Source organism: Dermacentor albipictus, chromosome 8 (assembly GCF_038994185.2).
Source record: "Dermacentor albipictus isolate Rhodes 1998 colony chromosome 8, USDA_Dalb.pri_finalv2, whole genome shotgun sequence".
In the NCBI taxonomy this organism is placed as follows: Eukaryota; Metazoa; Arthropoda; class Arachnida; order Ixodida; family Ixodidae; genus Dermacentor; species Dermacentor albipictus.
Window position 1 is genome coordinate 92,650,001 of NC_091828.1, and position 27,500 is coordinate 92,677,500.

General features: G+C 48.6%; 1 protein-coding gene across 6 annotated transcripts in view; it reads left to right on the plus strand.

Annotated features, from left to right (window-relative positions):
- LOC139048842 (BAI1-associated protein 3-like) overlaps positions 1-27,500 on the plus strand; it is a 567,324-nt gene that overhangs the window by 450,057 nt on the left and 89,767 nt on the right. For all 6 annotated transcript variants that reach the window (XM_070523709.1, XM_070523713.1, XM_070523710.1 and 3 more), the window contains exons 9-10: positions 8,481-8,690; positions 16,432-16,535. In XM_070523709.1, coding sequence (XP_070379810.1) covers positions 8,481-8,690; positions 16,432-16,535 — 314 coding nt within the window. The remainder of the gene's footprint in view (positions 1-8,480; positions 8,691-16,431; positions 16,536-27,500) is intronic.

A 27,500-nucleotide genomic window follows, 5' to 3' on the forward strand; every position in this document is an offset into this window, starting at 1 on the left:
CACCGCCGGCTATTAGCCGAAATGGGCTGCGATTATGTCTTTTGCAGGGACGTGCTTTTTGTTCCGTTTCATTTTCTTCCTCCATTCTTTTCTTTTGCTTTCTTCGGTCTCGATCACCTCCAGCGTCTGTCTGTTGACTTTTTCGTATTACCTCCCATACTCCCTCTTGGCGAAAGTTTGTTGCCTAATTCAAGCTTCGCGTGCATAATGCCCAGAAATGATATCGCATTCATGTACAACTAGACGTTTTCTAGCGTGGGACAGTGTGTCACACGCTAGAAACGCAGGTAACGCAGCTAACGCGGTAGGCTGAAAGATTGTATGGATCAGCGAAAAGCTTGCTATTCATTTTTGTTTTAGTCGATGCATACGCAGCAGCTTATACTAAGCGCCTAAAATTTCAGGGCCTCTTTTCAGCTTAACCCAAAATCCGAAAAAATCAGTTTTGATTTCGAAGAATAAAGCTGTGCCATCAAACGTGAGCGTCTACGCCCTTGTTTGCAATGCAGTTATTTTCTGCCGTAGAATTTCGTGCCGTCTTGGTCGTTTATGTAATCCTTTCCCTTTTGCCAGCACTTTCATTTGTGCAGAAATTCTCGTGTCTTTTATCATAATTTGTAAGGGAAAGAGATCTCGCAAGGCCTTTTGTATCCCGTCAGTTTATACGTGCGGTGGAACACTCTGACTTTAAATACTATGTTTACGCGTTGCTGCATTCATTTCCGAGTGTGTTCGTTTAAGATTACTTTTCGGTTTGCTCGGTGTTCAAGCAGAACATTTTCGTTTCGAACGCCGTTCACGTTCTACGATAAAGAATGCGCCTATGTGGAGCCCTGGTGTTATTCCTCGACGTGGTGATCGCGCACGTCAGACCGCAAATAGCACGGGATCCCGAGAAACCTGTTACTCGTCCTTTCGAGCAAGCTATACCACGTGCTCCATTCGCGCACCGAAGGCTTACTTTGCGCGACACTCTAATGCACAAGGCGCCAACTTTCGCTACACGTTTGAACTTGCTTAGCTCCGACACATGTAAAGTAGAGCGTCCTCGGGGTACTAAAAAAAAGCTCGCCGTGCTGAAAATGGCGCCTCAGACACTCGGAAGCACGTACCCGCGTTACGAACGTGAAGTTAAAGAATAAAAAGGAAGAACAAAAGAAACAACGCGGCAGCTCCGTTTTGAAGTTTTGCGACAAGCCATCGGTGAGCCTCGAGTGATGGCGTATCTTTTGCACACGGGGCACTTCACGCTGAAGTGCACCTCGTTCTGCGGATTGCCGTCACCGACGGTGCTCTCAATCACGTTTCGGTGGCGGCTAATGCATAGCGCGCGTGCGCGTGAGAGAGGCTGAAGAGAGGGAGAGAGCGTGAAAGATTGAATGAGAGGTGTGAATTAGAAAGTAAGGGTGGTTTAGGACGAGATTGAGTTAGCGGGACTCAAAGAGGGAGAGTGAATCAGAGATTGAGATGGGTGAAGGGAATTGGTGTGAAATAGAGAGTGAGTGATAGAAAGTGCGTGAGAGAGGTTGAGGCAGAGAGAGAGAGAGAGAGTGAATAAGAAAGCGAGAGTGAACGAGAATGACAGAGTGAGTGAATGAAATAGAAAGAAAGGGAATCAGTGCACTACGGGCAGGGCTGCAGATTGACGTGGAGGGGGCAGGGAAAAGGTAGAGAGGTAGGCGGGCTCATTCGTAGGTGCCGCTGACATTTAAGGCGCCGACGTCGTCACTCTTAGCGAGCCGCGAAGGACCCGAAGGACGCGTAGAAACCGCTGACGTGAGGCGACGAAGCGGGCAGAATGAGAGAGAGAGAGAGAGTGGTAAGAGCGACAGGCGATAGAGTAGGTAAACAACTCGAGAGGCCGGCTTAGAAAAGCGAGAGCGGCCCAAATGTCCTTTTTCTTTTTTACCCCCGCCACAGTTCACTCTGATTCCCGTGCCGCCTCGTGGTTTGAAGAGCTATTTGGCGGTCGTCGTTATTCTTGTTTGTTCATTTGCTTTTTTTTTGTCTGTTTTCACTAGAGGATTTGCCAGCTTCGCTTGCAATCTTGCGTGCCTTCCCCGTGGTTGCCTCTTTCTATTTTTCTTGCGTTTTTCGCTCACGACGGCCCACTCGAAAGAAACGAGAGCTGTTTCTGACGCGACGGCTGCTCTGGGAGCCCCCCTCCATCCCCCATTTTTTTTCCTCATTTATTCTACATGCCGTCGTTAAAAAAAAAAAAAAACGTCTGCGACGAGTGCGGTGATACTAAGCGAATGTCTAAGCGAAAATGGGTAGTTGGGGAAAACGAGCAGTAGAGACGAGGGAAAACGCGAAGGGTTACGAAGAACGGTAGGGAGTGGGGATACGCAGTAACGAGAGTGGTGGAGAAACGATGCATAGGCGGATAGGGAAAGAAAGTAATGGGGACTTCAATGAACGCTGGAAAGTCTAGTCTAGCCAAATGCCTAACACGCAGGTGTCACTTACGCAGACATTCAACGCAGCACTCTATTACCTATTCAGAATTCACATAGTCACTGTGTGGGAGTATATATGTGCGTACTAACAAGCTATGCGACAGTGTGCATTGACATATAGCTACTGTTTCTTTTTTAGTATTCTGCCATGTTTCCATTTTCTTTCTTTTCACTCATCTATCGTGCCTCTTTTCCCCTTGCCCAGCATAGAGTAGCCAACCGGAGATATGTTGTCTGAGAGCTCTCTGTCTTTTCTTTATTTACTTCTCCCTCTGCTACTTTTCGTTAGATGGAAAAATTGAAGAAATGAAATAACACATATACATATCTGGGGATGTGAAAGTAAATAAGAATGGCTGTTGTCCGACTGGAGCACATGCCTGTTGCGTTTTTTTTTCGTTTGTCGGAACAGAAAAAAAAGAAGACGTGGAAGGCGTTTCAATTTGGTGGCGGGAACGAGAAGGATGGAATGGCCCTCTGAAACGCCAATGACGGAAGGGGATTGAAATGAAAAGGGTAAAAGGGAAAGGGAAAAGGGCACGCGGTTGTTACGTCCGTCGTTACACGACTGGCACATTCGGCTGCGTGAGAGATAAGGAAAATTGGGGAGATCGGGATGGCGAGGGAGTGGTCGCCTGTAAACAGACGTTACGTGGAAGTAGAAGAGACAGAGCGGGAAGCACAGGTGCGACCTGAGCGATAAAAGATGGAAGGAAAAAAAAGGAGAAGGAAAGTGGCAAAACCCGCGGCTGTAAAGGAAAAGAGACGAACAAACCGAGCATGACAGGAGCAGCAAAAGAAAGAGTAACGCACCTACAAACAGCAAAAAGGGTACGACGATGACGACGGAACGTCGCTGGATTAACGATGATCGATCTGGCCACGTCTTCGCCGGCGATACGGGCCGGGCCGGGCCGGGCCCAGCACCCGGGACGTTCTCGCGTCCTCCATTCCATACGCTCACTTTGCCGAAGCACCCCCTGCGCTGTATCTAACTGCCGTTTATAACCCCCTCCCCCACTTTTTTTTTCTGTTCGTCCCTCATTCCAGGGCATTCGTAAAGTCCCTGCAGCTGCGCATCTCTCGCTCCCTCCCTCTTACGCTTTGTGGCTGGAGTTTGTTGTGCAGTGGTCGCGGAAACGAAGAAGCTATTTTTGCGCACGAGGGAGTCGCTCGCGGTCGTTTAAGCAACACACGCTCACCCGTCGGTCGCGTCAGTTAAGTATTTTCCAAAGGAATACGCTTTTAATGTTGCAGTATAGTACGCGCTGTGAGTGGAAAGATGTTTGGAAATATTTTTAACTCGCCTAATGAAGCGGTGTTGCATAAAAGCTAAAAAAAAACAAGCTATGCAAAAGCGTTTTGTGCATTTGAAACTCTACTCCCTAAGTACATATAGCCATGGGGATATAGGGAAACGAGTTGCAGTGAAATAGCTACTTTTACACAGAACATTGTTCCACAAACCTGTACCTGTTATCGGGAAGGTAAAACGCCTGTTACTGGACCAAACTAAAGCATGTGGGACCTAGCCTCACATATTTACCGTATATCTATTGCAACGTAGTTGCCTATATTTATTTTTATGTCTATGTGTGCTACGTTCTTTTTTATGCATCAGAGATTCTAACAAGTAAGGCCACTCCGTATTTTTCGCAACATCAAGTAAAACGTCGTTAGATTAGGTGAGGGCAGAACATATGCAAAAATTTCTCACTTATAGCTTTATTCGAAGACGAATGAAGTTTAGAGGACACGCCTGAGTGCACACTCTTAATCATATTCCACACATAAATCTCACAAAATGGAACACGTGTCCATCAATGTTCCACTTGCTATGCGAGACGTATGCGGAACCTTTGGTCGCGCTTCTTGCCAGTGTGACTGTATATCACTCAATATCGTTCAACTGAAGTTTTACTTATTGGAACATGCAATCTCGTTGCACAAAAGTTCCATCAACTAAGTGCAACATTTGTTGCGTGATCGTTCCCCCTTACTTCGTCCAGTTTATGTGGAACGAGATTAAGTGCATTGAGGAAGGGAACAGGGGGCGGGGAGGGGCTGAGTGTTACTGATCGGCACAAAAGTTCCATCAACTAAGTGTAACATTTGCTCCGTTATCGTTCCCCCTTACTTCGTTCACTTTATGTGGAACGAGATTAAGTGCATTGAGGAAGGGAACAGGGGGCGGGGAGGGACTGAGTGTTGCGGGGCTGAGTGTTACTGATCGACGACGATGATCGCGCGCTCGAGTAAGTGTAGCAAGGTCGCCAACACCCCCTTTTTTTTTTGGTCGTCGCCCGTATCCTGCTGCGGCAGCAACGACGCTCCGCCGAGTGTGATGGAGTGGTTTCTGGGAGCGGCGCCGATGGCGATACGGGCGCCGTCGGCTGCGAAATGAAGAAAAGCACAACGGGTAGACGGAGCAAATCTCTCCCGGTCCTCCTGGGTCCGTTGCAACGACCAAGGAGCGTCCGTTAGCTTGCTACCAGATGACGCGGACAACGACAGCGTGGGCGCTTGGTTCGTTGTAGATAAACTACTCAGGACGTCCTTATGAGCTTGCACCATAACTTATTCGTAAGAGTTAGTGGAAGGGGGTCTAGGGGTAAGTGTCTGGGAGCGATCTTGTCTAACAAAAGTGCGAGGGCGCGCAAGTTTGTGTCGAATCGGCGGTCTGAGAAACGGTGCTCGTGTGCTGCTTTCTTTGTGCTGGAGCCGACGCTGGTTTCAAGGTTGCCAATCCTTAAAAAGCGGTCGCGGCACAACTACAAACTGAGGCACATTTGTGCATGGCTGGGTGTACGCTTGATGGCAAGTACATTGCGGTTACATACATAATACATCTGCGGGATGTGTCAGGGGGCAAATTGAAACTGGTCGTGGAGTTGTTGGTGCAGGAGAATAGTGCACCATTTCTTGTCTCGCCCACGGTTTGTCAGTCGAGAACAAATTGCGTTTCGTTTCGTTTGCCCTAACAAGTATTGTCAACATACACGGTATATTCAACAAATTTAATACAATCCTTTACGTAGGCTTGCGTCGAAACCCAATTTGCCTAGGTTTTACAGACACTTATTCAATTCTAATTGGAATGGCGCTCACTGGCAGGTATGTCAGGTCTGACGCAGAAGAAACTACAGCACACCTGTCGTCTGAGTGTCGTGCATATGATTATCACAGGCTTGTCCTTCTTATCGATTTCAGGCGCCAGGCACCAGGGCCAGCATTCACAGGAATGCTCCGACGCTCGAACTGCTCGTAAACGCAGGTGTTAGTTTATCATGACGCGATCGTCAGCCTATTATGATCTTATCTGGGAAAGTTGCCGGCTACTGTTAACGTGCTCATGCGAACGAAAAATTTCGTGAATTTGTCACTCACAGCGTAAGGTTCCAGGACCGTGGCCTCGTGCGTCCACAGTGCAGAAAACCCACAAGAAGCGGTGCTAATCTTTTTGAGCGTGTAACCAGCAGCGACTCCCAGGTCATATAGATGCAACTACCAATAGGCAGAGTACGTCGAAGAACGAATGAGTGGGCGCCTTTGTATATTTTTGCTTATGCACTACACCAAACATAAGGTGTTCCTTTATCTTTAATTTTGTCCCCCAGCGATCAGCCGAGTTATTGTGCTCTATTAAGCCGATAAGTTGCTTTGTGCTGCACCATTCTCGGGAATTGTTTGAACTGTGTACGTTTGCTGCAAACGTAGCTAATTTCATGTAAATAATTGGTCCTGCCATACGAAGTCGTTATAGCTCTTCTCTTATTACACCTTAGGCAGTCCTTTTTTTATATAACCCTGGTTATGAAGAAGCATTAGTATGGTAATATTACCAGGAGCATCAGTAGCAGTTCTAGATAGTAGCAGTAGTGTTAGTAGTTGTAGAAGTTGTAGTGTGCGTAACTTAGTAGTAGTAGTAGTAGTAGTAGTAGTAGTAGTAGTAGTAGTAGTAGTAGTAGTAGTAGTAGTAGTATTGGTAGTAGCAGTAGTAAAAGTAGGAGTAAGCACGCGAGCATCAAATGTTCGCAGGACAAGAATAGAGTTACTTCCTCACGGTAATTTCCAGCGAATATATTATGCTAATAAACAGCGTTTCCGTGTCAACCAGCGAGTGGAAAATGTGGCTGGAAAGAAAAAAAAGAATTATCTGGGTCATACGTTGCAGTGGCCTTCCCCACCTGCTAAATAATTGCGCAGGAAGCACCGGTGGAACGAGTGTCAAGGCTGATCCTGACGCTACCGCCATCGTCTATTCGTTGTAGCGAACACGCATAACCGAGCAGTGAAATTAAAACAACAAGATAAAAAAGTACCTACAAAACTAAACGGCATCAAGCGATCATCGTTCCGACTGAGGGTCACTATCTACGGCTTTGTATCCAAAGCTCAGCAACCTAACTGCGTGACCGTGACGCTGGTCAGTCACTACGGTGCTTCCGACAACAGGCTTCAAGCCCGAGTGAGCAAGGCCTCGAGCTCCGAACGAGGGTTAATTCGCGCCGGCGGTTTTGCGTGTCTGCGCCGCTGGTGTTTAAGCGAGCTGCTCGTTTCAGCAGCAACAACAACACCCAAAAACAAAAGCCTGTTTCACATTGATGTCACACACTTTGCCGCTGACTAATTATCGTGAGCGGGCTTTCTGTCGCATGAAATGAAGTTGGCCTATTAAACAAGCTTGTGACCTTGCAACCTCTGTTTGTGATGACACATGATCACAGGGAACCTAGAAAGCTTTGACAAAACCCGACAGGGTAGCTCGGTGGTTGTTGCGTTGAGCTGCCGAACACGAATTCGCAGGTGTGTTCCCATAGTCGCCACAGCCGAATTCCGATGGGGACGAAATGCGAATAGAAGCTGCTGTATTTAGGTTTGAGTGCGTCGTAAGGAATTCAAGCCGGACAAAATCAATTCTGAGCACGACGCCGTCAAATGCGCCCCCCTTCCCCCCGCCCTAACCTACCGCGCAGATTCTGGACGTTAAACCTCAGGATTTTGAACGCTGTTATAGCGAGAGGTAGAGAGAGACAGAGAGAGAGAGACTAGTAAGGGCAAAGCAAGGGGGATCAAGCGGGCTTAAGGTTAGGAGAGAAAGGAGAAAAGGAAAGCGAGAAAAAGATGTGAGAGAAAGAACAATTCGTGGCGCGCAGCCACACGCGCAAGCGTTCACAGTTTAGTCATTTGCATCCGGGCACATGGACATAGTTAATATTGAACACATTCTTGTGTGCTAGTACAATTCTACCGAGTATTCTTGCTCGGAATGCAGTCAGTCACAGGGAATGCGTTCGACGCAGGGTTATGAAAAGCATCTCATGGTTCAACAAGTATTCCTTAATGTTCCTAAATATATTAGATGATCTAGAATAGACGAATTGACTATTCCACTCACGCACCTGTGCTCAGGGCCGCTGAAGGAGTGACTACAAACGAAATGTAGTGTCAGATTTTGTAATCAGAATGAAGTCTCAATAAATAAGTCTATGTTTCATAACATATGGATTTGTTTTGCAGTATCGTATTATTTGTTCCCCCTTAGTAATGTTCCAGTAGAATTTTAGGATATTATAAATTACAATAATTATCGTTTATTGATTCGTTTGCTGATTGATGGTATAATTGATTAATCGCCTAATTGATTGATTGCTTGATTGACTGACTGATTGATTGATTGATTGATTGATTGATTGATTGATTGATTGATTGATTGATTGATTGATTGAATGTGCTCGGCGGTGGAGTATGAAAGCTATCGACAGTGTAGATAAGCTCATACAACCAAACTACTTTTGCACAAAGGAGTGGTCGCCGCAGAACCATTTGCAGTGTGCAACTGCTGCTACGTCATACAACCATTCGTAGGGTGCATCTTCTGCAGCACTGGACAACCATTTTCGGGGTAAAGCTGCCAGCAATACCGCATTAGTATTTTGCTGCGTGTAACCGCTTCCAGTCTGCTGCCATCCCAGAACGGTGAAATTGGTCCGCTGACATGTGGCCGTGCCTTCTTCGCAGGACATTCCGTCCTCGGGCCTGGACCAGTGGTTTCCCCTGCAGGGTCGTTCTCAGCGGTCCACGATCCAGGGCCAGATCCGGCTCAAGCTGTGCCTGGGCACCCGGGAGGACCGAGGAATGGCCGCCTCCATCGACGACAACTGGAAGGAGGTGGTCGAGCACCAGGAACTGCTCTGGATATTCATCGAGCACGAACTCGGACAGCTCGAGGTGGGCGCGAATCACCGTCTCTCTCTCTCTCTATTTTAATACGCGATATGTTGATGTCGGTGCCTTCAGGCGGCGCTGGCTACTCCTGGCTACTGCTCCTTTCTTCCTGCACAAATATCATCATCATCATCATCACCATCATCATCATCCTGGCTACGTCAACTGCAGGGCAAAGGCGTCTCCCATGCTTTCTCCAACTACCCCGGTCATGTGCTAATTGCGGCCACGTTGCCCCTGGAAACTTCTTAATCGCATCCGCCCACCTAACTTTTTGCGGCCCCCTGTTACGCTTCCCTTCTATTGGGATCCAGTCCGTATCCTTTAATGACCACCCGGCCCATGCCCATTTCTTTTTCTTGATTTCAACTGAGGTGTCATTAACTAGCGTTTGTTAGAACAAATATATAACAAATGTATTCTGAGGACTAAACAACAAGCCGGCACTGAACAAACGAAACGTACCAATAACGGAAAAAGCCGCAGGGTCAGGTTACACGAATGCGCTAAAATGTTGTTCACAACGTAAACTTTATGAAACAAATTGGAACGTCTAGTTTGCCAGGTAAATTTAAAACACACATGACAGAACAGGTCACGTAAAACACATTAGAACGTAAAGTTAGTTCACGTGAATCCAATAAGGAAAATTAACAACGCTCACTTAAGACGCAATAGAACATGCACTCAGATTTAATAATTTAGATACATTAGATGAGGAAAATGGTAGGTTAGGTGACATAAATTCGCATGTGAACGGATATGAGCTGCCAATCAATAATTTCCAAAAATATTACTTCCTCCCGGAAAAGTGTAGCGGACCACTAGCTCTGCCCTTTATTACATACGTGTTGCCAGTCGGCCTGGGAACTTAAGGGTTAACCTTTTAATGCGAAGCAATAGAGCATTGTCCTCCAATGCATAATAGCTTCGCATTAATGAAGTAGAGATGAAGTTTGACATGCAGAATACAAGGGAACGTTCAGTGGCTCGCAAGAAAACGAGAATGCGTGCTTGACAGTCGGCCCTTAGAATACCTGCAACGGTATATGTAATAATATTTGGGGTTTTACGTGCCAAAACCACTTTCTGATTATGAGGCACGCCGTAGTGGAGGACTCCGGAAATTTTGACCACCTGGGGTTCTTTAACGTGCACCTAAATCTAAGTACACGGGTGTTTTCGCATTTCGCCCCCATCGAAATGCGGCCGCCGTGGCCGGGATTCGATCCCGCGACCTCGTGCTCAGCAGCCCAACACCATAGCCACTGAGCAACCACGGCGGGTAACGGTATATGTATGTATTCCACTTAATCTTGGGGGATTCTGATAATCGGAAGGAAAGCTACAGAAGACCGAAAATGGGTTGGAGCGCAATCCTTTGGTATCACCAAGTCGTGGTGAAAAAGAAGAAAAAATCTCGCCGGTATTCGTGAAAAAAAAATTAAATTATGGGGTTTTACGTGCCAAAACCGCTTTCTGATTATGAGGCACGCCGTAGTGGGGGACTCCAGAAATTTCGACCACCTGGGGTTCTTTAACGTGCACCTAAATCTAAGTACACGGGTGTGTTCGAATTTCGCCCCCATCGAAATGCGGCCGCCGTGGCCGGGATTCGATCCCGCGATCTCGTGCTCAGCAGCCTGACACCATAGCCACTCAGCAACCACGGCGGGTAGTATTCGTGAAGTTAAAAGCGTGCAATCGTCGCATTCTTCCCGTGATAAACGTGTGGAAACAGAAGCTTTGAGGTTAACAAGGAATCCTTTAGACGTTAAGAACCGCGCAACGAGTGAAGTAACGAAAGAAAGGAATGATAGGAGTAACTCTATATGACAGGAACGTATCGGTGTGGATTAAAACACAAACGGGCACAACCGACATTGTGGTTGAAATTAGGAGGAAGACATGGAGCTGGACGCGTCGCGTAATGGCGATGGGCAGTTGACTTCGTGGCCTATTACAGCTACAGAAGGAGTGTCAAGAGAAGCGGAGCGCAATCGAGGACGATGAAGGTCTGAGGAGATTTGAAAATTAGCGCGCATCAGACGACGCAACGAGCTGCGGAAAGAAGAATGATAGGTGTAACGTTAAGGGATAAGAAAAGAGCACATTGGGTGAGGGAACAAACGCGAGTTAATGACATCTTAGTTGAAATCAAGAAAAATAAATGGGCACGGGCAGGACATGTAATGAGGAGGGAAGATAACCGATGGTCATTGAGGGTTACGGACTGGATTCCAAGGGAAGGGAAGCGTAGCAGGGGGCGGCAGAAAGTTAGGTGGGCGGATGAGATTAAGAAGTTTTCAGGCACGGCATGGCCACAATTATTACATGACCGGGTTTGTTGGAGAAATATGGGAGAGGCCTTTGCCCTGCAGTGGGCGTAACTATGATGATGATGATGATGATGATGATGATGATACAGCTACAGAAGGGGTGTCAAGAAAAGCGGGGTGCGATTGAGGACGACGAAGGTCTGAGGAGATTTGAAAATTTGCGCGCATCAGCAAGACAGGAATAATTGTTGGCGGAGGCCTTCGTCCTCAGGACGACATAAAGAGGATGATGTTGATGGTGAAAGCATCGATCGCCAGTCTTCTTTTCTTTTTCTCCCTTGCCGGGAAGTCTCAAAAATTTTTTCACGAATTGTCCGTCCGGGCGGTTCGTTTTGAACCGGGGTCTTGAATCGCGGCAACCCAATGCCGTACCCAATATATAAAATCGAATGTGTGCGAGAAGGACGCCATGTGGGGCAATAACGTTTTCATTTCGTCGTAAAATAAGAGGTCCCAATGTCGTCGAGTAGCGCAGATTATGTTCCTCAGTTTTCGCGAAACCATACAGCTTTCGCAGTGGTGACTGAGGTGCTTCCTTGCGAGAGGCCCAATTGCTGTTACGCTTTCGTTGGAGTGGTTCCACTCGGCTTTCTTGCCGTCTCGCCAGATGAGCTTTGCTTTTCGTACAAAGCGGCTTTCCTTCCTTCTTTTTTTTGTATACGTGGCAACGCTTCAGAATATGACATTGGCAAGGGCATCTTTTTTTTTCTCTATTTCTCATATTATGCATTGAGAAAATTACAGGCAGTAAATGTTGACAGTAAAAAAAAATAACAACAAATAGACGGCGAACGAGTAGAAGAGTCAGAGTTCTTGCGAGTTCCAGGTTACGTGGTTTATGCGGCAATTCCGGGTGCCATGGCATTTCACAATCAAGGCAAAGCCGCGTCTTCGTTTGTTAAGGTGAAAGCCTGAAGTAGCTCATACCCCCGACGACCTCCGCAAAAAAACAACGCGTCGTCCGGTACAATGGTAGAAAAACTATCATCATCAGCAACGGCTCATACCCCCCTAAGCACGCCAAAAACGCAATGGCTCATCCCTCTCGTTATGCAGAGGCGACAAGCACTCGGCAAAGTGAACAGTGCAGTCAATGCATTCACTGGAATCACGCATACAAAGTACAGAAACGCGGCGTCTAGTCGAGTGGTAAACAAAAGAAAAAAATGGCTGTGGCTTAGGTAAGGTTAAGCCCAGGATGCGAAGCATACTAGCCTTTATTTTAGTTGTTGAACCACTGTTTAGCCTGGTGAACTGCTGTTGCTTGGCTATATTTGGTTCGGCTAGACGAAGAAACAACTCATGCATTACTTCTTCGCCTTCAAGAGTGGAACGCGACAGCGTTCCCGTCGACCCGCCAAGGGGTGTAAGACAATGGGCTACAGGGCAGCGACTACGCGCCCCGCATTGGACGCGGTGAGCGTCGAGCAAAGCAGCGTTCGGCGCGGCAACGAAATGTGCGCCTGAGCAAGAGACGCACGCCTTAGAAACAGCGCGTTTCTAAGGCAACACCGCATTCACTAGAGGCGCTTTTGTACCGCTTTGAAGCGTTGTACTCGTGGCTCAGTGGTAGCGTCTCCGTCCCACACTCCGGAGACCCTGGTTCGATTCCCACCCAGCCCGTCTTGCAAGAGTTGAGCCAAAGCCACTTCTCCTCTGTCGTGACGTCACGGTGTCACGTGATTTCATGGTCACCGCCGCGCCTGAGGAGCTGGGTTGAGCCCTCGTAATATGCTTCGCATAAAAAATAAATAAAGAGTGGTTGTGGGACAGGACAGAGCGCTAGTCACAGCAACTGCATCCACACCAGCTAGCTCAACTTTCTGCGTTGATTACTTTGCTTTCTAGGACAATGGGCCCTTTCCTAACGTTGGTTCAACTTCAGAACCTTCCCGGCACCCCTGTCTACATTATTGCCACCATGACTTGTCGTACAAGGAGACTATGATTCGCGCTCAACAACTGTTTCTAGCGCTCAACAACCGTTCCTAACACCCCCCCCCCCCTCGCCCTCCCCCGGTTCCCGCTTTTTTTTCGGTTGTCTTGTTCGAGCTAGTAACTATGTCACAGCAACTTCGTCAACGCCAGCTACCCAACTTTCCGCGTTAAGAGAAACGTCGTTGGGGCGAGTCTTGCCCCGCCGTACCAGCGCGCGGGTAGCCGCAGCTAAGCCTCGAAAACGAGCCGAACAAGCTGAACTGCCAAAACAACAACGCGACGATGCGAGACGGCGCGCTTACCAAGTGCGCAGCGGGCTTTCGGCTTCACGGCGCACAGGATGTCTAACACGGCGCCGAACTTTTCTTCTTCCCGTCTCTTTTATCCTCGGCGGGTTTCACCACGTTATAAGCGACTCGCGAGAAAACATTTAATGCATGCCTGCGCTCTTCTGGAAGGACGGACTGCTAGGCCTGACGCATCCCAACCATTCCCGACTGAAACCGGGCGTATTCGGTATGCGGTAGTTGTGTTTGCGGGGCTTCTATATTCCTGGAGAGCTTTCGCTTGTCCGTAAACGTATTAGCCTTTGAAAAGAAAGGCGGGTTGCAGGAGACGTGTGAGGCAGTTGGGAAGTCGGAAGCGACACCTTGCGGTGCTTCGCTGAACCACGACGCGTAGGAAGCGTTCTTGTGTTACAAAGGCGGAAAAATGGAATCTCGTAGTGTCTCTTTTTTTCTCGAGGTAAGGCGTCTATGCTCTGTCGCAGGCGCGTACCTAGGATTATTGTTCTTGGGGGGGTGGGGGGAGGTTAATTTTACCTAACTTAACCTAACCTAACCGAACCAAACCCAAGCTAACTCTTCTATGGAAATAAGGGGAGGGTGGCACCGTTACCAGTAGAGATGTGAATAATGCCAACCGTTCGCCACAAAGACGCGTACACGACAAGGGAGAAATGAAATAAAGTGTGTCTCACAGCTACGCCTGTGAGACACGCCACTTCCTGACTTGGCAAACGAGGAATCACATCAAATGGACTCGCGCGTGAAAGAGGCGCAGGAAGAACACTGCCGAGTACAAGAGAACAAGCAAAAGTGTACAACAAAGATTTCTAGTAGCGTTTCTTAAAATAGCTCTGGAAAAAATATCATCATCATCAGCCTGGTTGCGCCCACTGCAGGGCAAAGGCCTCTCCCATATTTCTCCAACAACCCCGGTCATGTACTAATTGTGGCCATGCCGTCCCTGCAAACTTCTTAATCTCATCCGCCCACCTAACTTTCTGCCGCCCCTTGCTACGCTTCCCTTCCCTTGTAATCCAGTCCGTAACCCTTAATGACCATCGGTTATCTTCCCTTCTTATTACATGTCCTGCCCATGCCCATTTCTTTTTCTTGATTTCAACTAAGATGTCATTAACTCGCGTTTGTTCCCTCACCCAATCTGCTCTTTTCTTATCGCTTAACGAAAGAAATATATATAACGGAAGAAATATAGAGAAATATATAGTTGCGGAATAATCACAGTTTTTTGGATCTTTAGTTTACTGCTCTAGCAAGTTAAGTGCCAAAACCGACTCGTATTGTTATTTCGGAAGTTGCGTAACGATGCGTGGCCGCCAGTCCCGTACAATCGCGGAGAGCGCAGGACGCTGCGGTTCTAGACGTGCTGCGCCCACCGCGGAAGGCAAGAAAAAGCACCCACATTAGCACAGCAGAGAAGTGGCTACGTCACGCGGCTTGACTGATAACTGTAGATGCGTCGTTCAAAACACATGTAATTATTCTTCATATCCGGTGGCATTTCCTCTGTTTACTTTTTAAATAAAAAGATGTTGATCCATACATATTTTTACTAAGAAAGCTTAAATTCGTTAATTTTCGCTTTTACTTCTTGTCTAGCTGTTGCCTCGGCTCTCTGCTTCAGTAGGTCGCTTAATTTCTCAACTCCGTGTGGCTCTTGTTTCGAGTTGCCAATTTCTGCCCGAAAAGTGCTGCACAATTAGGAAAAATCTACGTCAAGTAACGGGTGACAGTCATATTGCTTATGGGTTTAACGGTTATCGCAGGGCTTGACGATGGACGCTCTTTTACATGATTTTACTTTCCACCTGACCTAAGGGTATATGGTTGCAACGATCTGCCAGCATCGCGGCGAGCCGTCACTCGAGGAAAGAATTAAGAAAACGGAAAAGTTAAACGCAAGCGGCGTTTCCTCCGGCCGCAACTCGTTCCACGAACATACAGGCCAGTGACTACGAATCGAATTCTTTTATGGTCTCTGGATCTGTTTATAAACAAAGAAGGTTGAACTAACGAAGCAACAGCGACGCGCGTGATTGCTGAATGGATGGTGACAACTGAACGCATCTTGAGTTAATCGCGCGGGCACCGAATCGATGAGAAAACTGGCCTTCACACCCCAGGAGATGCCGATAACTACCGCCATCCGAAAGAAGCGAAAAAGGCAGCACAATGTTCATCGCCGAGTACTTCGTTTAGCTCAAAACCACGGACACAAGAAAGACGACAGGACAAGGCGCTTGGCCTGTCGTCTTCCTTGTGTCCCTGGTTTTGCGCTAAACAAAGTAATTATGGATTCGCACCAACTAGCCCGCCTACGCATCGTGCTGACCGCCGAATAGCTGTCAAGTCTCAATACTGATTGGACGGCGCTTTAGGAATCTGTGCGAGGAGTAGTGGCGTAGGCGAGTAGGGCCGGGAGGGGGTGAGGAGTATGCCGCTTAACTTCGGGGGGGGGAGAGGGGGAGGCGGTGTCGCGGGCCCTCCCTTGGTACGTGCCTGCTCTGTAGGCTTCTCGCCGAAAATGTAAGCACGGCCTGTCCCTGTGCAATAGCAAGCTGGGGGTTATACCGAAAACGGGGCGGCGAAAAGTGTGCCCATCACGGCGACAGCAGTTTTGTAATCCCAGGTCGCGCGGACCCCGTGATCCGCCCGCTGAGCGTTTGCCGGGCAGAGACGGAGCCCCGCTATGATGCAAAACGCGCTGGAGAAGATGAAAAAGTACCGTGTTGCTTCACCATCACTCTATTCACTCTAGTCCAGCACTCTTCACGACAATGAACTGCGTTACCTATCTTAATTTTGATTATGTGTCAATTTGTCACTGTTATCCACTGGCACACACACACACACACACACACACACACACACACATATATATATATATATATATATATATATATATATATATATATATATATATATATATGTTAGACATATCTTCAATAAAATGTCAGTTGAGAGTCAACGCCGTGTCGTCGTTTTATACCTTTTTTGTCGTTGTCTTGCCGTCTTGATGCCTCACTAACCGCTTGACGAAAGGATTCGCTTCACGTGGATTCCAAAAAGGAAAAAAAAAGAGAATGTACGACGGATCTGCGTAATTTGTAATTTGTCGTTATCGTGGCTAAATGTAACCCCCAATCTGTCGTTGTGCCGCAGTGCCCCAGCTACGAGTGGGCCGGAGACCTGCCGGCGCCGGCGCTCACCATCCTCCAGCAGCACGCCATACAGGGAGACCTCACCGAGTTGCAGCAGGCTATATGGTGAGCGAGGACGGCTTCGATTGACTCCTTGGTTATGGCTGCGCGTTTTTAACGCGATAGGGTTAAGGAGCTCGTGTCGCAGAAAATCCGGTGTCGTCGGCGTTGGCCGTGAGCTAAAAATGGCGGAAGGCAATTTTAAAGCGGAAGCTTTACTGGCCGCGAACCTGCGACTTCGCCGTGGCGGTGCTCCGAGGAGGCACATGGCGTCACAACGCGCGCCTCGCCGCGGATATTTCTCTCCCTCTCTAGCTCCCTACTCATGCAGCGTCAAATGTGACGTGTAGATTCAATCAAATCAAATCGAATCAAATTTTTTCAACCTGCAACTAATGCCGAGGTCTGTGGACATAAAAAGCCAGCAAGATTTGATGTGGTCTGTGGCCCCGTTTTACAGGCAGCGAGAAATACGACAAAGGATGAGCACTGTTAAATACGATAAAAATTGGAAAAAATAGGATTTCCACAGTAGTAGCCGTGAAACATTTTTTGCGATAACTATGAGCGAGTACGAGAAAAAAAGTAAAGCATACATGATGAGTAATTTTCATAAATGCCGCTAGTCATGAATACATCACAACATACACAAGAAATAATAAAAACCTGCAGCAATATGTACATCTCTATTATAAAACACAATATATGGAAATATTTTATACAGTAACATATACAGAAGGATTTGATACGCACAGTACAAAAAAATATTATGCAAGAATTGCACCTTTTTAAAGAACCTTCAAACGGTTGTGTATATATTTGCATCTAAATATACGTTTATTCTAGCATACAAATAAGCATTGCGTTATGTTTGCCTTGTTTAAATGGTAGGGTAGTCGAAAACTTAGCATTTAAGTATAATTTGTTCTAGGCCTCGGTAGTTCCCATATTTCAGAACTCCCTGTACTGACCGCCTTACGTTTTGCTAATAATTTAGAAATACGTTTTAGGGTGTCGTTATATTTTTAATACTGGTCTTATAATTTCGTATTAACATATTTTCATAAATGGTAGGTACTGACAGCAAATTGAGCTTTTCAAATGAAGGAATAGTATGCGTTAATTAAGGAACATCTAGTATACAACGTACGAATTTTTTCTGTATTCTATGCAGTGCATTGTTGTTAGAAACAATAGGTTATGCATGGTAATAACAGTGATTCGCACAAAAGAAGTTTAATCTTTCTGGAACAGAAAAATGCAACTTGCAAAGTATTCCAGTCACTCGAGAGAGCTTACCCATTACCATTTCCACGGGATCATTCCACGACAAATGTTGCTCAAGCATAACTCTAAGAGACTTAATGGAAGGAACAATAAGCAAAATGGAGTTGCTAAGCTGTAAAAGGGCAGAAGTATCTATATTTCGATTTTTTGCCTGTAAAGTACGGCCTCTCTTCTATTAAGATTTATTGTTAACGAGCTCGCGATACTCCAGAATGATAATTTTGACAGCGCCTCCTTGGCTTTAATCATCGCATCTTCAGCATCTTTTTCGGTGGCAATAATTGTAATGTCGTCTGCATATGTAATAAATTTTACGTCTTTGCCAATACTCACTGAATCATCACAAAAAAGCGAGGGGCCCAAAATGCTTCCCTGTGATACTCCTGCCGTAAGTGGTTTCAAGTCAGACATGTGACTGTTTATAATTACGTGTTGCATGCCATGCTGGAGATATGATTCTATTAACTTCAAAAAAATACGCCTCGAAAACCATAACAGTTAAACCTTTCTAGTAGGGTAGTATGGTTTATGCTGTTGAACGCCTCGAAAACCATAACAGTTAAACCTTTCTAGTAGGGTAGTATGGTTTATGCTGTTGAACGCCTTTGAGTAGTCGAGAAAAATACCCAATGTAAATAGTTCACCTTCGAAAGAATCTAATATATTTTCCCTTTGTGTTAGGAGGGCAGTTTCAGTAGATCGGCCTCTCGTAAATCCAAACTGCATGTTTGTTATTAATTTATGCTTAGTTGTAAAGGATGTAATGCGTCTGTGAATTAATTTTTCCAGAGCTTTTGACAAAATTGACAAGACGGATATTGGTCTACAGTTAGTTAAATCGTTTTTATCGTCGCCCCTGTGTAACACTATAAATTTAGCAACCTGGATGCTTTTTGGAAAAGTACAATCAAATAAAACAAGGTTGTAAATGTGTGTCAACGTCGGAGTGATTACATCTAGTACGAATTTTGCAGGCCCAATTTCAGAACCATCGGCATCGCAGCATTTACTGTATCTGACAGATAAGAAAGTGTCAATTATTTCCCTATGTGTCGTAGGAGCAAAAAATACAGATTGGCAGGTCCTTGCATTTAGACAGAGCAAACAATTTGAATCTCGAGAATTCCTTGCTAAATTGGCAAAGTACTTGTTGAAAGATTCGGCTGATTCCTTTTCTGATATTGTATTGACAATAATTGTAATTTCCCTAATAGTCGCCTTATAATCGCCTCGTCCAATAACTGCGTTAATACACTTCCGAAGAATATCCGTCTTTTTCATAGCGTCAACATTAAGTAAATTTTGTAAGTACATCCTTTTCTCGCGATGCAGAAAACAATTTACTTTATTCCTTTGAACCCAAAGTTTACGCAAGGTTTCCACAGACCGCGTTAAAATAAAGTCATGAAATAAACTACTGCACGGTGAGGTATTTATTTATTTATTTATTTTACTGGAAGGTAAAAACGGGTGCCAACCAGGGGCCTTGATACAGGGGCCTTGAACAAGTCCCCCCATATGGGAACCGAGACGTATTGCTTTCTCTTCTTTTAATGTTCGTTGTCAGCGTCCTGTTTTTGCCTTTGACTATGAGCGATCCCGACCAGACGAGTTTTCGTCGGACTCTTGATTTCATTATTTATATCACTTTACAAACCACTACAGAGGGAGCATGGGGGTTTACAGTGACGTGCAGGTGTAGAGCAAACGCTCAGTATAGTAACTTGTAAATCTAGGAATACTTAAGTGTTAGATAGAGATCAGACGGAGCATCCACGCAGCAAGCGGAGGTTAACTGAATGAAATGCGCAATCAGTATTCCGTCATGTATAGGAAAAAGGTTACGAAGATCCGACGCACTGTGGGGAATCTGTAGTATACGGGAAGCCCTCGTGAGCCAGCGAGGCAACATGGCGCCTTAATAGAAACGGCGGGCTGTAGATTTCAGTGACGAACACCTCCCTCAGCCACCTATAGGGTGACCTGTCAGAGAAAGCGAAATACCGCTTTGAAGCATCGAACTCGTGGCTCAGTGGTAGCGTCTCCGTCTCACACTCCGGAGACCCTGGTTCGATTCCCACCCAGCCCATCTTGCAAGTTGTTTTTTATTCATGAAATGCCTGCTGGGATTTATCGCTCACGGCCAACGCCGCCGACGCCGACGACACCGGCTCTTCTGCGACACGAGCTCCTTAACGCTGTTGCGTTAAAACTTCATCGTTAAACCACACCACACGACAGGCGTGACGTTCCAGAAACGCGCCAGTGTGCCGCCAGTACGATGACAGACGCGCGGCGCATTTCCGCGACGAACGCGTTCCGCACCGTTCTATCTTCATCGTCGAGTAGTAGATTCGCGCGCACACTTAGTCGTATTATAAATAAACAGCTGCTATGCGACGCGACAAGCGTCTGGCTTGCGTTCAGAAAATTCGTAAGGGTGGGCTTATCCGCTTGTTAGGCAGGCGTCCACGGCCCAATTACTAGTGAATATCGGACTTGCGTGCTCGGTGAACGGCGTTCGAAATCAGCATCGTAAATGCATATCTCTCTCTCTCTCTCTCTCTCTCTCTCTCTCTCTCTATATATATATATATATATATATATATATATATATATATACACACGCATATATATATATATATATATATATATATATAGGTTTCTGTCTGGCCGTTTATATAACACTGACACACACGCACACACACACACACACACATATATATATATATATATATATATATATATATATATATATATATATATATATATATATCTGCGTGTGTGTGTGTGTGTGTCAATGTTACATAAACGGCCAGACAGAAACATATAGGGGTGCAATTCACGAAGCGTGGGCAACAGCCAAAGAAAGGCATCGCTTTGAAGAGACGTAAACAACTGGCACGTGTTGCAAAAGCAGGGCTGAACGGACGTTATTTTATTTCAGAAAGACACGTACTGCTGGAACGTTACACAAAAGCTTACTGGATGTGAATGCTGAAAGAAAGGTTCAGCCTTCCTTACCTTTTCCGTTCTTACATTTCGTTCGGGTTGCCTGCTGTTGGTTCCAACTGTGCAATAGTAGTCAAATGACCGGTAATAAATTATAGTAATAATGGAAGAAAAGTGAAATGGGCGAAGGAACACAAGCAGCTGCAATTGAAGACCCAATATAACTTCAATCAGCGGTACACATTATTCGAAACCACAGCTCGCCAGAGCGTCGGTTATCCAGCATGACCTCGCAACGCCAGTCATTTCTTGCCCAAAGTTGTGACTATCACACAATTTCAATGCAACCGTATGCGAGCGGGCAAAGGGAGTATACCATGGTGGAGGGCGGAGCAACTTGGAGGGGCCTTTCTGGGCCTTATATTTGCACGATAACTACGATCTGCGGTTGGTATAGTCCGAGTGGTCAAAGCGCTGCGGCTTCGGAGACCTCGGGTGGTCGCCAGGCAACAAGGATCGTTTTTCTCACTTCGAGAAGAAGTAGAAGAAGAACCCCCCCCCCTCCCTCCCCTGTGCTCCAGTGGGCCTTTGGAGGGCTTTCACACCGCAGAGTGGATTCGTCGTAGTCGCTCAAGAGACGTCTGCGTTCGGAGGCGACCGTAGCCAATGAGAGGGATTGGCTCGGATCAGCGGTCTCTCGGCGAGCGTGTAGTTTGTGTGTTACACCCCGGCTCTTCAAGTCGCCGCCGCAGACGATAGCGTAAGCCCCCCCACCCCCGGAACACAGCTTGGTCGGCGGTACCAATGTGACTCGGGTGTTTGCCAAGACATTACGCCAGCTTGTCGTCTTGCGGTTGGTTACAGAGAGCTCTGTAGTGATCGTTTGTTCTTTGACATTTCGAGAGAAGAGAGAGAGAAAGAAGTTTAATGACACGAAATGCCGTGAGGTCGGCCTGAGGTATATTCCTCTAGCCAGCTACTCGGCATTGGGGGAAGGGGAAGAGGGAAAGAAAGAGGTGAGAAAAGGTTTATTGGCGGCTCCTAATGTAACGGCACAGCAGCCGGGAACGGCGAAGCAGCCCGAAGCACTGTCCAAAGGGACGCCAGCAATCAACAGCGCGAGCCGAGACGAGCCGCGCGTTGGCAATGCGGCTGTGCCGCGAGGCGAGTCTTCTTCTTCACAATCTCCCCCTGGACAAAAAGAGCCATCCTGGCGCCTTAAGAATCGGGAGGCAGAGGGTCGTGGTAGGGCTTGAGACGCGAGACGTGGACAATGTCACGTCCACGCCGGCGCAAGTCTTCAGGTGGTGACAGGGGCTCAATGAGAAAATTCACCGGGGATGTTTGCTCCAAGACTCGGTAAGGCCCTTCGAATTTTGGGACGAGTTTCGAGGAAAGCCCCGGCGTTTGGAAAGGGACCGACAACCACACAAGAACGCCTGGAGCGTAGGTCGTGCTTGGATGCGTGTCGAGGCGGTTTTCTTTCTGGCGCTGCTGTTGCTCTGCCGTAAAGGAGCGCGCTAGCTGGCGGCATTCTTCGGCTTGTCGGGCGACGTCGGAAACAGGTAAACACTCGGAGGCGTCAGGACGGTATGGAAGGAGCGTGTCGATGGTATGCGTAGGCTCGCGGCCATACAGGAGGAAGAAAGGTGAAAATCCCGTAGTGGCCTGGATCGCGGTGTTGTACGCGAACGTGATGAATGGAAGGATGCGGTCCCAGTTACCATGATCAGACGCCACGTACATAGAGAGCATATCACCAAGTGTGCGGTTAAATCGCTCTGTGAGCCCGTTAGTCTGTGGATGGTATGCCGTGCTTGTCCGATGAATAATATGGCATTCCGAAAGCAAACTTTCGACGACTTCGGAGAGGAAGGCGCGACCGCGATCGCTGAGGAGTTCCCGAGGTGCGCCGTGTCGAAGCACGAAGCGATGTAGGACGAAAGAGGCTACATCCCGCGCTGTAGCACTTGGTAAAGCAGCAGTTTCGGCGTAGCGTGTCAAATGATCAATAGCAACGATGATCCACCGATTGCCGTCTGGTGTCATAGGAAGTGGGCCGTATAGGTCGATGCCGACGCGATCGAAGGGTGTGGCAGGGCATGGGAGCGGCTGCAAGGCACCAGATGGGCGTAAAGGCGGCGATTTGCGGCGTTGACAGTCAAGACAGCACCGAACACACTTCTGTACAAAATTGTACATGCCGCGCCAGTAGTAGCGGTGGCGAATGCGTTCGTACGTCTTGAAGACTCCGGCATGGCCACACTGCGGATCGTTGTGGAAAGCGGCACATATTTGAGACCTTAAGCTGCGGGGAACCACCAGAAGCCACCGACGACCATCAGGAGTGTAATTGCGTCGGTGCAGCAGCTGGTCACGAATGGCAAAATGAACTGCTTGGCGTCGGAGGGTTCGGGATACAGGGATGGTCGACGATCCAGAAAGATAGTCGAAAAGAGAAGCGACCCACGGGTCACGACGTTGTGCGGTTGCAAAGGAGTCCATGTCGAGGGATGACACGGAATGTGCGGAAGTTGTTGCGCAGGCCGAGTCTGGAGGTAAAGGTGAACGAGACAAGGCATCTGCGTCGGAGTGTGTGCGTCCACTGCGGTAGACGACGCGAATATCGTACTCCTGGATGCGTAGTGCCCAACGGGCTAGGCGGCCAGTGGGATCTTTCAAGTTGGCGAGCCAACAAAGCGCACGGTGATCTGTGACCAAGTCGAATGGGCGCCCGTACAGATATGGTCGGAACTTGCCAAGTGCCCATACTAAAGCCAAGCACTCTTTTTCGGTCACGCTGTAATTGGCCTCAGGCTTCGTGAGTGTGCGACTCGCATAGGCGACTACATATTCGGGGTAGCCCTCCTTTCGTTGGGCGAGTACGGCGCCGAGACCGACCCCGCTGGCATCTGTATGTACTTCAGTTGCAGCTGACGGGTCGAAATGGCGAAGAATAGGTGGGGAGATGAGCAGACGACGCAGCGTAGCAAAGGCGGAGTCACATGCAGGGGACCAGCAGGAGAGGGCGGCGTCACCGCGTAGAAGCTGAGTCAATGGCGCCATGATCGATGCGAAATTTCGAACAAAGCGCCGGAAATATGAGCATAGGCCCACGAAGCTTCGAAGTTCTTTGATGGTCTGAGGCTTCGGAAACTCAGCGACTGCTCGAAGTTTTGCAGGATCGGGTAGAACGCCGTGTTTGGACACAACGTGGCCTAAAATGGTGAGCTCTCGCGCGGCGAAGCGGCACTTCTTGAGGTTGAGTTGAAGGCCAGCGTTCGTTAGACAGGTCAAAACTTGTCTAAGGCGGAGCAGGTGAGTAGGAAAATCAGGCGAGAAAACCACGACATCGTCGAGGTAACACAGACATATAGACCACTTGAGGCCACGCAGAGTGTTGTCCATGAGTCGTTCAAAGGTGGCAGGGGCGTTACAAAGCCCGAAAGGCATCACCTTAAATTCATATAAACCGTCAGGTGTAATGAACGCGGTTTTCTGGCGATCGGCCGCAGCCATGGGGACCTGCCAGTACCCTGAACGCAAGTCAAGGGACGAGAAAAATTCTGCGCCCTGAAGACTGTCGAGGGCGTCATCGATGCGCGGCAAAGGAGAGACGTCTTTGCGCGTTACCTTATTTAACCGACGGTAGTCGACGCAAAAGCGAATAGACCCGTCCTTCTTGCGAACAAGAACGACAGGAGATGCCCAGGGACTATGCGAAGGTTGAATAACATCACGGCGCAGCATATCTTCGACTTGGGTGGTAATGACACGACGCTCTTCGGCAGAGACGCGATATGGTCGTTGACGTAACGGCTGATGTGAACCGGTGTCAATGTAGTGCCGCACTTCCGACGTGCGGCCCAGGTGAGGTTGTGAAACGTCGAATGAACTTCTAAAGTTGTGCAGGAGATCAAGAAGGTCGGCGCGTTCGGCAGGTGTGAGGGTATCGGCGATGGCATGCGAGAACGCAACCCTGGACGTTTCTTCAAGCGCGGACATCGAAGATGCTTGGCCGGGGTCGACGTCAAAAGAGTCTCCAGGGATGTCAACCAAAGACGAAGAGTCGAGGAGTTCCACGAAGCCAAGGCATTCACCAACGAGCAACGTAAGAGGCGCACAGAGGGGATTGTAAAAGTAGAAATTGCTGCAGCCGCCAGCCATGTCAAGCGTCGCGAAGGGTAGTGGGAGAGATTTACGGCTCATGAAGACGTCGGACGGCGTGAAGAGGACCGTTGCATCAGCGATGGCATCGCAAAAGACGGGGACGAGGGCGAAGGAGCCAGGTGGAATATCTGTGTCCTCGCGCACGGTAAGTTTAGAAGGGTGGTCGCAATCTTCGTCCAAGGGTGCGTCACAAGGGGAAAATTCAACTTCGGCGCGTGCGCAGTCGATCACGGCTTTATGACTGGATAAGAAGTCCCATCCGAGGATGACGTCATGCGAGCAGGTGGGAAGAACAATACACTCGACGATGTAAACAATGCCGTGAATAAGCACACGTACAGTACAGGCTGCGTGCGGAGTGACGGGCTGCGCGCTTGCCGTACGAAGCGACAGTCCAGAAAGCGGCGTGGTCACCTTGCGCAGCGAACGGCACAGTTTGGCGGCTATCACAGAAACGGCTGCGCCGGTATCCACAAGAGCGAATGTAGGAACACCTTCTACACAAATTTCGACCACGTTAGCAGGAGAGGCGCGAGGACTTTGACAGTTCGAATGGGGCGCAGTTCTTGCCTCTTGAACTGCGACGTTCAGTTTTCCTGGTCAGGTGGTGCGGGTCGCCGACGCATTGGGGAGAGCGAGCGTCGGCGAGGGGATGGCGAGCGACGCGAAGGAAATTCTGGGATGTCAGCACGAGCATACGGTTGGGGGGAAGGAGCGGCGTATTGGCGAAATGGCTGGCTGCCGTACTGGAAGGGCCGCGAGGCGTCGCCGAACGCTTGAGGACGACGGCGGCAATATCGGGCGACGTGTCCGGGAGTGCAGCAAGAATAACAGATGGGTCGGTTGTCAGGTGTCCGCCAAGGATTAGCTCGCGGTGCGGTCCAAGATGTAGCATGGGCTTCCGGTGGCAGCGCTTGGGACTGGGTCGTGAAAGACGCCGGTGGAGGCCTGCGTACTGCCTGGGCGTACGTAAGAGGCGCGGCCACAGGCAGGACTGGCTGCGCATAGGTGAGAGGCGTGGCGACAGGCTGCACTGCCCGCGTGGAGTTGAGATTCACGGCTGCAGGCGGCTGATGTGGTGCGGAAGGGACAACGTGGGCGACCTCTTCGGAAATGAGGGTGCGGAGCGTGTTTGGAAGACGGGAGGTGGGCTCCTGAGTGAAGGGGACTAAAGAAAGTTGGCGAGCAACTTCCTCACGCACAAAGTCCTTGACCCGCTGAAAGAATGAGGATGGGTCGTACATGTTGTCAAGGCTCGCCAAGAAGTCGTCGCTTCCCAAAGGACGCCGAGTCGAAGCGCGTTGCTTCCTCAACTCATCGTAACTTTGGCACAGGCTGACAACTTCAGACACAGTGCGCGGATTCCTGGCTAGGAGCATCTGGAATGCGCCGTCATCGATGCCTTTCAGTATATGGCGAATTCGCTCAGCTTCTGGCATTGCGGCGTTGACTCGTTTACAAAGGTCCACGACGTCTTCTATGTAGCTTGTGAACGTTTCCGCCGTCTGCTGTGCTCGGGCGCGCAAGCGCTGTTCGGCACGGAGCTTGCGAACAGCGGGTCGGCCGAACACTTCCGTAAAGGTTGTCTTGAAGACTGACCATGTGGGCACGTCACTTTCGTGGTTGTGAAACCACAGTTGGGCAACACCAGCCAGATAAAAGATGACGTGAGTTAACTTGGCGGGATCATCCCACTTGTTGTGTGCGCTCACCCGTTCATACGACGCAAACCAGTCTTCTACGTCTTCGTCGTCTGCACCGCTGAAGACCTTGGGGTCCCGTTGTCGTGGAACGCCGGTGCAGGTGACGGACTGTGGCGTCGGTGCCGTTTGGGAGGAGCTGTCGGTCATGGCGGGTGGTAGCGTTCGTGATCTCAGCTCCAGGGTTTCAAGCGACGGGGTTTGAGTCCCCGCACCTCCACCAATTGAGAAAAGGTTTATTGGCGGCTCCTAATGTAACGGCACAGCAGCCGGGAACGGCGAAGCAGCCCGAAGCACTGTCCAAACGGACGCCAGCAATCAACAGCGCGAGCCGAGACGAGCCGCGCGTTGGCAATGCGGCTGTGCCGCGAGGCGCGTCTTCTTCTTCACAGAGGGAAGAAAGAGGTGCATGATGGGTGACCATGACGATAGAAGGAAGATGTAGAACATATGGCAAGCAATTTGGCATGCTCAAAGTCTGCAGTCCAGGCCCGTAATTTTTAAAAAGTTCAGTAATGCCTTGATGGCCTTGAAACTCGACTGAGCGTCTGGCCGAGGGCCTAAAATAACGCCCTCCGACAACGGTGCGCTGTCGAGACGCGTAAGGTCCTTGACTAACCTATCACGCTCTTCCACAAACTTAGGGCAGTCACAAAGCACATGACCTATAGTCTCAGTTTCGAGATTTCGAGACAAAAAAATGAAAGTAAAGCAGGCAACGCACTGATGCTGCGAATCTTCTCGGGAATTGTGTCTGACGTCTCGCGCTGTGCGAGTGGAGCGGTTAAAGGCATCAGGCGCTCGTTGCACTTCCAGGAATCGTTAGCGAAGCCGAGTTCGTGGAAGTTCTGGAACCGCACGGAAACACTCACGGCGCTTAGCGATCGCTGTTGCGTTTTCCTTGCGACGGTTTGCATCACCT